The following is a 12,514-nucleotide window of genomic DNA, read 5'->3' as shown; positions in this document are numbered from 1 at the left end:
GCATCTGCGCTCATTGGACTCACCGGGACTCCTTCACGTTGTTGATTGCCCCCTCTTCATCTGTCTGTTCCTTGTAATGTCGTTAAGTTCCCCCTGTCCAGACACTGTCCTTCCTCTATTTGATGTCCATTTTTCCATTAAATGTTCACTCCCTGTACTTGCTTCTCATCTCTGGCTTTGGTCCTTACAAGAAGAAGTGAAGAGTTTATCTGTCCACCATGACCCATATATTTTAATGGTTAAGTAGGTGGACTTTGTGGCCTTTATAGCTATGGTGATTAATGGCACTGCCAACTTGGATAGGAAGTACAGGAATATAGATATCGTTGTGGATGCGGTGGAGTGGTTCCTGGGACTGAAAAACTTCTTGGCAGAGGAGTTGCATGGAGTATTGTCACAAGCCGTACCACCCTCTCAGGCCCAAGAGCCTGAGAAGGGAAATATTGAGATTTGAAGGAAAGAATTGGGAGTTTTGTTTTTGTCAATGTACAATTGTTTTGGGGGGTGGACTAAGTTAGTTTTCTGTATGAATGTTATTTTTTGTTTTTTCAACACAGTACAGTTGGTAGCGGCAATACACCTTTTGGGGTTGTAGTCTGCCATAAAACCCACAGAAGAAGAAGAGCAGGTCAGTTTGCTGCTTTGAGGAGAGACATGTATGCGGGAGGCATAGAACATGAACAGGAATATTGGGACAGGGACACAGAAACTTGGTTTTCTGAGGAAGAATGGTGGCAAAAAAAGGAGGAAGAGGAGGTCGAAGAGAATGAGGAAAGCAGAGGTTGGATTTGAATCTGAGGAAGATGGCGATAAATTGAGATAGGGTGTCAAGTGCAAACAGATTGAGACTTGCGCCAGACTGAGTTCTGGAGGGGAAATGAGAGTGAATGAGGGAGTGTTAACTGAAGTGAAGAGCTTGGATCCCGAGCTTGACATCGTTGGACATGATAAGAAGAATCTGGTCCAGTAGGAGTAAAATCTATGGAGAAATTGGACCCCTACCTTTTGGCAAATCCATCTGTGGTTTCAGGGTAGGTGAAAAATTAGTTGGGTGCAGTTGTATCAGTGAAGGTAACCTGTAGTGGGAATTCAACATCTGTTTCTTGCTTTTCTCATAGGAACAGGGCACCATTGAATGGAGTGATTTCTGTGGTAGCGTTAAGTGTGGAGGTGGAGCAATTGATGTTGACAATTCCTGGTGTTTGTGACACCTGCCGTTTGGTGTGACGCAGACCAGGTGGGGAGCCTGGTGAAACAGAGGAGTCACTGTCAGTCCTTTTGAGTTTTGAGTCAGTCTCTGCCAGACAAAGTCATGTTAGCATATCTCAGTTATCCACTGCGTGGTTTCAGGTGCAAAGTTTAGGGTCATGTCGTAGCAGTGTAGGAGAGAGATTCCAAGATGTGGGAAGTGTGAAAGAGGACATGGGACAGAGGATTGTGTCATTTTGGTGGATAAAGTTGCGTGTGTCAACTGTAGGGGTGCCCATGTTGCTGGGGATCGGAAGTGTCCAGGCAAGAGAGGCAGGTTGAAGTGGCCAGAGTCCGATTTGTGCAGAAGGTGTTGTATGCTGAGGCAGTGAATAAAGTAGAGGAGGATGGGTCAAGGGTGAGGGATCCTAAGATGATCCCAGTGAGTAATATATTTTCGCCAGCACAGAGGGATAGGCCAATGAGTGATTTATGCTTCAGTGAGATTGCCTTCTTAGCGTTCATAGCAATGGTTTTCAACTGTACCGCAGAAATGGAATCACAGAAAATGGTCGCAGCTGCAGAAAAGTATTTGGTCAGGGAGGTGACCAAGAACCCAATGACCATTCTGACAGAACTACAGAGTTCCTTGGCTGAGAGGGCCAGAAGGACAACAGTCTTTACAACACTTCACCAATCTGGGCTTTACGGGAGAGTGGCCAGACGGAAGACACTCCTGAGAAAAAGGCACATGACAGCACTCCTGGAGTTATTAAAAAGGCTCGTGAAAGACTCTGAGATTGTAAGGCAAAATATTACGTGGTATTTGGCCTGAATACAAAGCTCTATGTCTAAGAAAGAAATCGGGCACAGCTCATCATCCGTCTAACACCATCCCTAACGTGAAGCATGGTGGTGGCAGCATCATGCTATGGGGATGCTTTTCAGCAGCAGGGACTGGGAGACTGGCAAGGATAGAGGGAACCATGAATGGAGCCAAATACATGCCAATCCTTGATGAGAACCTGCTTCAGAGTGCAAACGACAGTAGACTGGAGTGAAGATTTACATTCCAACCGGACAATGACCCCAAGCACATAGTCAAAGCAACACTGGAATGGCTTCAGAACCAGAATGTGAACGTCCTTGAGTGGCCCAGCCAAAGTCCAGACTTGAATCCCATTGAAAAAGATTTTGAGAAAATCTGAAAGGAAGAATGAGAGAAAATCCCCAAATCCAGATGTGCAAAGCTGATACAGACATACCCAGGACGATGTAATGAAGCTGGAATCACCGCCAAAGGTGCTTCTACAAAGTATCGACTAAGGGATGTGAATATTTATGTAAATGATATATTCCTGTATTTAATTTTCAATAAATGTGCAACAATTTCTAAAAACATGTTTTCACTTTGTCATTATGGGGTACTGTGTGTAGAAAACAAATATATTAAATCAATGTTGAATTCAGGCTGTAACACAACAACATGTGTGATAAGTCAAAGGGTATGAATACTTCCTGAAGGCACTGTACAAGACGTCTCACAGGAACTACCCAGTGGGCACAGATGTCAGTTCAACATCTAGTTTTGATTTACATTTGGTTGAGTTGTAAAATCAACAAAAAAAATCACCATGTCATTCAATTTTGGTTCAAATTTGGGTGAAAAAAATGCTAAAATCCCTTTTTGGTTGAATTTACGTTGAAACAACGTTGATTCAACCCGTTTGTGCCCAGAGTGGATTGCCTTTTCACATCCATTGCAGTTCACTCAGCTGCATCCTGTTTAAACCGTAGATTCATGTAATTAGCTATATTTGGTGTTAGGAGCCTCATGTCAAAATGTAATTTTCAAACGTGTAGGACCGCATTATTTTCAGCATGGTTTTGCTGCGTTCATAGCCTTAAATCCCGTTCACAAAATATGTCAAACGAGTTCAAAGCATTTTAATGCACACAACAGCCCCATTCTCCCAGTTTTACAAGTAGGCCTAGTATACTCCAAGTTTCCCACTTGTTATGAACGCAGCAAAACCATGCTGGAAAGGCAAGGGTGGAGGAAAATAATGCGGTCCTACACGTTTGAAAATTACGTTTTGACACGAGGCTCCTCTCACCAAATATAGCTAATTACATAAACCTACGGTTTAAACACTATGCAGATGATGTCAATCTAGCGGTGAAAGTACAGCTATCATGCTTTCAAACAAATTATAGTGTTAAAAAATGACAATAATATATCGTTTTCTATAAATAATGTTTTGTTTAATTTAACTGCCGAAAATGCTGTTATCGAAGTAATTTACCAGCGTTTCGCTACACTCTCAATAACATCTGCTAACCATGTGTATGTGACCAATAAAATGTGATTTGATTTCCTTAGTATGTGACGTTAGAGTTCATCATGTGGGAGAAGGTGGAGCTCAGAGATGATTTCTCACATGTAATTACGAGTTGGAGGGGCGTTCACGTGGATTTTTTCCCCAGTCGTATGCTAATATTTACGAATTGTTATCAATGCAGCATTAAACAATGTCGTTTGACAGCTGGCCAGCGGATCGCATGCGTCAAAATACCCTGCTGAATGAATAGGAGGGAAATCAGCAACGACCGAATAACCTCGGGCGCCTTGCACATCATCTACTCAAATTATGAACATCTCGCCACCTCTGCTTTCTCTAACTAAGGTATCCTTTTCCTGGACCTTGAATGGCGTTGGTCACGGTTCAGCGTTCGCCAACACCCAGCGTTACCTCCAGCCCCTGCGTGTCGGTGAGTTGTCGAGCTTGGTCGTCTGTCATAGCACGGGATTTAAGGCTAAACTCTACTGTTATTGTTCAGGGTGGATATGGCTAACGTAGCTAACAAGCAGTTTGTTGTCCCATACACTACTGTTAGTTAGCTAGGGGAAATACTTTTCACGGCATTTCGATACCGAACTGACCTTTTCGTAGTAGGAGATTTAGGATAAGGTTAGGAAAAGGGTTAGGGTTAGCGGAAATGGTCTCCTAACCTGCGACGAAAATCACTTTGAAACGAAGTGCGGTGAAAAGTGTCCCAACTATGTCCTGCTTTTCTGTGCGCATGCGTTCCTAAGAAATTGTTCAACTGAAATGTGTTTTAGCTGTCTGCGTTGTGTATAAAAACACTTTTGCATATACAAAGTTATACGTCACATAAACAAAGTTAAACGTCACAGCCTGACCAGCTAGCTAGCCAGGTACAGTAGTGACTGTTTTGCAATGCAAATAATTCCAGTGCATATCTGACCTGTTTTATCCCCAAGTCAATTGTACACATGTTCTTAAAGAACTCAAAAGAAGCCAGTTTAGTTTTCTTAGTCGGTGTCAATCTGTGTTGGCGAGTTTACCCTGCGCATAGCTAGCTGATCATAATGTTGCACTCGGTCACTGCCATAAATGTTTGTACTGTATAGAGTTAAAACTCACAATTTGTATTAAAAAGACCTAGCTAAAACAATGTAATGGACTCTCACAACAGGTCCACGTCAACTAGGCTCAAGTTATTCTCATATTGTGCGTGAGAACCGGATTAGTTTGACCTTTTATGCTCCACATTGGGGAAGATCCCATATGACATCGAGGGTTAACGGAGTGGACAAAAGTGAAAAGGGAGCTATTTGTGACGTATCCATTGCGAGCTGTCTGTGGCTAGAGAAAAATAGTTGCTGTGACATGTCTCTGAATCACATTAGGCCAGTATAAATGGGAAAGAGGACCATGAGTGATTCACTGTCTTTCTCTCAACAGCCATGAAAACAGCTAAAGCAAAGGTGAACACAGAAATGTAGAGATGTGTTAAGAACAGTCAGTCAGACAGAGATATCAGGTTATGTAGGTGAAAGGAGCAGATAGCCTATTTATACGTAACTGACAAAATAAAGGAAACCTAAAGTGTCTTAATAAAAAATATTTAAAAAAACTTGAACTAGGCAAGTCGGATAAGAACTAATTCTCATTTACAATGACTGTCTACCAAAGGCTTCCTTCAGGGATGGGGGCTGGGATTAAAATTCAAATATGACAAGAGACCTAAAACAACAACATAGCATGACAGCAAAACAACAGGACAACTACATGGCAGCAGCACAACATGGTAGCAACACAAAACATGGTACAAACATTATTGGGCACAGACAACAGCACAAATGGCAAGAAGTTTGAGACTACAATATCACGTGAAGCAGCCACAACTGTCAGTAAGAGTGTCCATGATTGAGTCTTTGAATGAAGAGATAAAACTGTCCAGTTTGAGTTTTTTTTTTTGCAGCTCGTTCCAGTCTGCAGTTGCAGCAAACTGAAAAGAAGAGCGACCCAGGGATGTGTGTGCCTTGGGGGCCTTTAACAGAATGTGACTGGCAGAACTGGTGTTGTATGTGGAGGATGAGGGCTGCAGTAGGCATCTCAGATAGAGGGGGGGAGGAGTGAGGCCGAGGAGTGAGGCCGAAGAGGGTTTTATAAATAAGCATCAATGGGTGTGTCTTGCAACGGGTATACAGAGAACCAGTTTACAGAGGAGAATAGAGTGCAGTGATGTGTCCTATAAGGAGCATTGGTGGCAAATCTAATGGCCGAATGGTAAAGAACATCTAGCCGCTCGAGAGCACCCTTACCTGCCGATCTATAAATTACATTTCTGTGATCTAGCATGGGTAGGATGGTCATCTGAATCAGGGTTAGTTTGGCAGATGGGGGGGGGGTTTGAGATCAGCTCCTTCTTCAGTCTGTTCAGCTCTCTTGAGTTTAGGATACTCTTCTAACCTGGGCGTTTGGGCGTTGAGTACCACAAGCTGCCAGAACAGCTGCAATGACCCTTGGCATAGATTGGACAAGTGTCTGGAATTGTATTGGAAAGCTGCAACACCATTCTTGTAAGAGAAATTCCCTAATTTGGTGTTTTGTTGATGGTAGTGGAAAATCCTGCCTCAGGCCCTGCTCCAGAATCTCCCATAAGTGTTCATTTGGGTTGAAATCTGGTGACTGAGACACACCCTTAACCCCCCCCCCCCCCACAACTGCTCCCCGGCCACCGCCGTGGATGTTGATTTTTAAGGCAGCCCCCCGCACCTCTGATTCAGAGGGGTTGGGTTGAATGCGGAACACACACTGCATTCAGTTGTGCAACTGAATAGTATCCTCTTTCCTTTTCCTTATGCTACTTTGAGACCTCTCTTTGTAAGTCACTGAGATGTCTTCTACTAGCCATGGTAGCCAAAATAATATATATTTATACGTAACCTTAAGCATGATGGGATGTTTTAATTGTTTAATTAACTCAGGAACCACACCTGTGTGGAAGCGCCTGCTTTAAACATACTCTGTATCCCTCATTTACTCAAGCGTTTCTCTATTTTGGCACAGCGATGGCGCTGAGGGCACCCAGCTGCCTGTCGTGTGACCTATGAGGCACCCATGTGAGTGCTCTTGTGAGATGCCCTAGGCCTTCTCGTCTTGAGAAGGTCCGCCTCCGCTATGTTCTACTGGTAGACCATTACCACAGCAAGATGCCACGCAGGTCAGGGTTATTATGGCTGGCGTCCTTGGAACGATGGATGGTCATGATGATTGGGGGGAGTGTGGACATAGCGCTATCATCTCCTTTAGCTCCGTGTCTTGATATCCCATTGACGTTAACACCATGCAAGGAAACTTTAGGCCTAGCTTATTTGATTTAGGCCGATTCTGTCTCTCACTCCTACCACTGACTGTTGTTTAGGTAAGTATCGGAGCAGACTGAAGTGTCAAATATTGACTCGCCTATTAATTAAGCCTACTCTGTATTCTGATCATCGAATCAAAGAGAGGGATTGCTGGACTGGGGAAAATCTGCCTATTAGCACACTAAATCCTCTCCTCTCATTGGCTCGACGCAATCCCCTGTACATCCTTCCTCCATGTGGTGGCATGGTAACCATGGAGATAGGCCTACATAGTATTACATGTATGGTGACTTAACCACGGGGAGAAGAGGAAGCTTGAGGTCTCTCCACTTCTCCACTAAAACACCTTTCTATAGCAGCCTATTGGCCTCTGTTGCTTTCGCTGTTGAAAAACAGCAGGTGAAATGTTTTGGAAAGCTCCTCTCATTGAAGGGACGGCTGGCTCCCTCGAGTCATATTTCTCCTGAGTCACCATGTTTATTTTCTGTATTTCTGATGTGTGAGGGTTTATGTCCAGGCCAAGGCATGTTTGCCTCCATTGTAGTAGTCTACAGTACATTCAGTGTGGCAGTCCAGCATTAACTGTCTGCTTTTTGATTTGTGCATGTTTGCGCGCCATCATGGTCATGTGCCCAAGCACAACAAGCAGATCTCTTTACATAGACGAGGCCTAAATGTAAGCATTTCTGTGTTCTTGAGTATAGGCCTGAGCTCTCTCTGGGATTTTGTGTGTGTGTTCTCTTCTATGAAGATTCATTCGCTGAACCACTTCATCCCATCCCCTGTGTGTCATGTACATCATGTGTCTGTATAGGACATGGTGAATGTAGCCAATGTGTGGGGCATTGGGCTTTATTAACCCAGTTCAGTCTCTCTCTCCCTCTCTCTGTGACCGTGTGGCTGGACAGAGATGGGGGGGGGGGGGGGGGATCTGCTAGGGCTGCTGTGTCCAGGATTGACAGCCTGATCCCTGGGAGAAAGTTCCCTGAGTTTGGGGATTACTGGAGCAGAACAGGCTGGGATTATGGCCTGCCTGTCTGTGTCTGAGCAGGGACAACAGACTGCCTGGCCTGGGTGGGTGGGGGTGGAGCAAGAGGGACGCTTCAAAACAGGCCGGCAGCCATTTTAACCCTTATCTATTCTGCCTTATTCTGGGTTTTGTGAAATCTCACAACGGCCAACCCCATGACATGGATGAAAGTGGATATTTAGCGGCACATTTAGCCATTGTGGAATTCATTATCCTCTTTAAAATAAGGTTATTTCACTCTTCCTGACGCAAAATCTCCCTTGAATAGATAGCTATACACTTAAGTCTATCAAGCCTAAATATTAACAGATGTTTTGACTGGGTGTGTAATTCTTGTTCAAACGGTCTGCCAGCGGCACACCTCCTAATATTGCTGTAGTACTAAGAATCTGTTTGGCTCATTGTTAGACATTTGAGTCACTCGACTTGATTCATATGCTTATCTCCTTGCTCAGGCCGGTTATTGTGAACAAGCAACCTTGTCTAGTCATGTGACTGCAGCTGTCTGTCTCTGTCTGTGCGGTCACACATTGATGGGTGTGTCTGTCTGTAAATGTGTCATTACTGTAGTCCGTTTATGAATGCGTTAGAGTGCACATGCATGCGTTTGTTGGTTTCTGACTGGTTTTCTGCTCTCTCCCCAGGAGGCTGACAGTGGTGAGGATGACCGTCGCTCCCAGCCCCGGAGGTAAGATGGGATCATTACCAGTCACACTGACGTGATTGGCTGAAGCCTTACTGTTAGAAGTCAACATATTGGAATTGAACAACTCTGAAGTATTTTTGGCCATTGTGCTGACAACCTTCCAGGCCCGGCTTAATTTCTCTTCAGTTATTGTTGTGTTCAGTGCCTGAGATGACAAATGTCTGTCATTGGACCTCGAAGCTCAGCTGTAGTTCCAGCTACTGTCCACTAGGGGGAATGTGTTGACCGGAGTTAATGTGCTGTCTTGGCAGTTGGGTTGATTATCAATACTGTCTCTTGGATCAACTCCGCTCACATACTCTGCTGCAGAGTCAACTGACTCATTTAGCCAGAGACCGAGGCAGCACAATGACTGACAGAGGGGGTCTCAGCAAACACTTGAACAGAACAAGAATATTATACAGGCGGGTGTGGAACATTGGGCTCCCGAGTGGCGCAGCATCTCAGTGCTAGAGGCGTCACTACAGACCCTGATTCGATTCCAGGCTTTATCACAACTGGCTGTGATTGGGAGTCCCATAGGGTGTCACACAATTGGCCCAGCGTCGTCAGGGTTTGGCCGGGGTAGGCCATCATTGTAAATAAGAATGTGTTCTTAACTGACTTGCCTAGTTAAAATAAAAATGATGACTAGGCCTGGGCTGTTATAAAAAGCATACACAAGCATAACACGAGGGACTGCATATCTCCTTTCAATTTACAGTATATGATCAAATATATTTTCTAATCTTAAATGACATTTTTATCAACATGTAGACTCGTAATGTAATGGTTGCGGTTTTGCATCTCCAAAACACTAGGATTTTTGAAATGCAAAATAGTCAGCCTATGTAAGTATTTTGGTTGGTTTGTAGTACTCGTGTATGACTACTCCAATTAATTACTCCTGCTGATATATTTGCGTAGTTGTATCTGATATCTGTGTTACCTGCCGCTTGACGTCAGTGTGTGCTTTATAGAAGGACGGGACGTCACTTGTTTGTGTTGGTTCACTTGTCTTGGCATTTGGGTTTATCAGTACTGTCTCTTGGAATAAGGTTCGTTCACACAGGTTAATAGTTATAAACTCAGCAACAAAAAAAATAAACGTCCTCTCACTGTCAACTATGTTTTATTTTCAGCAAATTTAAATGTAAATATTTGTATGAACATAAGATTCAACAACTGAGACATAAACTGAACAAGTTCCACAGACATGTGACTAACATAAATTGAATGTGTTCCCGAACAAAGGGGGAGGGGGGGGGGGGTAAAAAGTAACAGTCCGTATCTGGTGTGGCCACCAGCTGCATTAAGTACTGCAGTGCATCTCTTCCTCATGGACTGCACCAGATTAGCCAGTTCTTGCTGTGAGATGTTATCCCACTCTTCCACCAAGGCACCTGCAAGTTCCCGGACATTTCTGGGGGAGGAATGGCCCTAGCCCTCACCCTCCGATCCAACAGGTCCCAGACGTGGTCAATGGGATTGAGATCTGGGCTCTTTGCTGGCCATGGCAGAACACTGACATGCCTGTTTTGCAGGAAATCACGCACAGAACGAGCAGTATGGCTGGTGGCATTTTCATGCTGGACGGTCATTTCAGGATGAGCCTGCAGGAAGGGTACCACATGAGGGAGGAGGATGTCTTCCCTGTAACGCACAGCGTTGAGATTGCCTACAATGACAACAAGCTCAGTCCGATGGTGCTGTGACACACCGCCCCAGACAATGACGGACCCTCCACCTCCAAATCGATCCCGCTCCAGAGTACAGGCCTCGGTGTAACGCTCATTCCTTCGATGATAAACACGAATCCGACCATCACCCCTGGTGAGACAAAACCGCGACTCGTCAGTGAAGAGCACTTTTTGCCAGTCTTGTCTGGTCCAGCAACGGTGGGTTTGTGCTAGAGGTCGACTGATTAATCGGAATGGCCGATTTAATTAGGGCCGATTTCAAGTTTTCATAACAATCGGAAATCTGTATTTTTGGACACCGATTTGGGCATTTTTAAAATGTTTTAAAAGTTATTTATGTATTTTTTTTAAAACCTTTATTTAACTAGGCAAGTCTGATAAGAACACATTCTTATTTTCAATGACGGCCTAGGAACGGTGGATTAACTGCCTTGTTCAGGGGCAGAACGACAGATTTTTACATTGTCAGCTCGGGGATTCAATCTTGCAAACTTACGGTTAACTAGTCCAACGCTCGAACCACCTGCCTCTCATTGCACTCCACGAGGAGCCTGCCTGTTACGCAAATGCAGTAAGAAACCAAGCTAAGTTGCTAGCTAGCATTAAACTTATCTTATAAAAATCAATCAATCATAATCACTAGTTAACTACACATGGTTGATGATATTGCTAGTTTATCTAGCGTGTCCTGCGTTGCATATAATCGATGCGGTGCACATTCTCGAAAAAGGACTGTCGTTGCTCCGTGTACCTAACCATAAACATCGATGCCTTTCTTAAAATCAATACACAAGTATATATTTTTAAGCCTGCATATGTAGTTAATATTGTCTGCTAACATTAATTTCTTTTAACTAGGTAAATTGTGTCACTTCTCTTGCAACAGAGTCAGGGTATATGCAGCAGTTTGGGCTGCCTGGCTCGTTGCGAAGACCATTTCTTCCTAACAAAGACAGCCAACTTCGCCAAACGGGGATGATTTAACAATGGCGCATTTGCGAAAAAAGAACCATCGTTGCACGACTGTACCTAACCATAAACATCAATGCCTTTCTTAAAATCTATACACAGAAGTATATATTTTTAAACCTGCATATTTAGCTAAAAGAAATCCAGGTTAGCAGGCAATATTAAAACCGGTTTGGGATAGGGGGCAGAATTTTCACGTTTGGATGAAAAGCGTGCCCAGAGGAAACTGCCTGCTACTCAGTCCCAGTTGCTAATATATGCATATTAGTAGATTTGGATAGAAAACACTGAAGTTTCTACAACTGTTTGAATGATGTCTGTGAGTATAACAGAACTCCTATGGCAGGCAAAAACCTGAGAAAAAAATCCAACCAGGAAGTGGGAAATCTGAGGTTTGTAGTTTTTCAAAGCCTGGGCTATCAAAAACAGTGTCTATGGGGTCAAATTGCACTTCCTAAGACTTCCACTAGATGTCAAGTCTTTAGAAACTTGTTTGATGCTTCTACTGTAAAGGAGGGGCTCATAAGGGCTCTTTGAGTCAATGGTCTGGCAGAGTGCCACAAGCTCGTGACACTCGTTCACGTGAGAGGTAGCTCACGTTCCATTGCTTTTCTACAGACAAAGGAATTCAAATCAAATCAAATCAAATCAAATTTATTTATATAGCCCTTCGTACATCAGCTGATATCTCAAAGTGCTGTACAGAAACCCAGCCTAAAACCCCAAACAGCAAGCAATGCAGGTGGAGAAGCACAGTGGCTAGGAAAAACTCCCTAGAAAGGCCAATACCTAGGAAGAAACCTAGAGAGGAACCAGGCTATGTGGGGTGGCCAGTCCTCTTCTGGCTGTGCCGGGTGGAGATTATAACAGAACATGGTCAAGATGTTCAATGTTCATAAATGACCAGCATGGTCGAATAATAATAAGGCAGAACAGTTGAAACTAGAGCAGCAGCACAGTCAGGTGGAAGTTGAAACTGGAGCAGCAGCATGGCCAGGTAGACTGGGGACAGCAAGGAGTCATCATGTCAGGTAGTCCTGGGGCATGGTCCTAGGGCTCAGGTCAGTTGAAACTGGAACAGCAGCATGGCCAGGTGGACTGGGGACAGCAAGGAGTCATCATGTCAGGTAGTCCTGGGGCATGGTCCTAGGGCTCAGGTCCTCCGAGAGAGAGAAAGAAAGAGAGAAGGAGAGAATTAGAGAACGCACACTTAGATTCACACAGGACACCGAATAGGACAGGAGAAGTACTCCAGATATAAC

At 44.1% G+C, this 12,514-nt stretch overlaps 1 protein-coding gene across 1 annotated transcript in view; it reads left to right on the top strand.

Moving 5' to 3' along the window:
- The first annotated feature begins 3,581 nt into the window (after positions 1-3,581).
- LOC109908966 (uncharacterized) overlaps positions 3,582-12,514 on the top strand; it is a 48,688-nt gene continuing 39,755 nt past the window's right edge. Inside the window, exons 1-2 of the mRNA XM_020507789.2 lie at positions 3,582-3,960; positions 8,543-8,586. Coding sequence (XP_020363378.1) covers positions 3,898-3,960; positions 8,543-8,586 — 107 coding nt within the window. The 5' untranslated portion in view covers positions 3,582-3,897. The remainder of the gene's footprint in view (positions 3,961-8,542; positions 8,587-12,514) is intronic.

The sequence above is a fragment of the Oncorhynchus kisutch genome, linkage group LG18 (genome assembly GCF_002021735.2).
Source record: "Oncorhynchus kisutch isolate 150728-3 linkage group LG18, Okis_V2, whole genome shotgun sequence".
NCBI classification, from domain to species: Eukaryota; Metazoa; Chordata; class Actinopteri; order Salmoniformes; family Salmonidae; genus Oncorhynchus; species Oncorhynchus kisutch.
The sequence above is the reverse complement of the archived record's forward strand: the minus strand, read 5'-3'. Positions and strand labels throughout refer to the sequence as shown.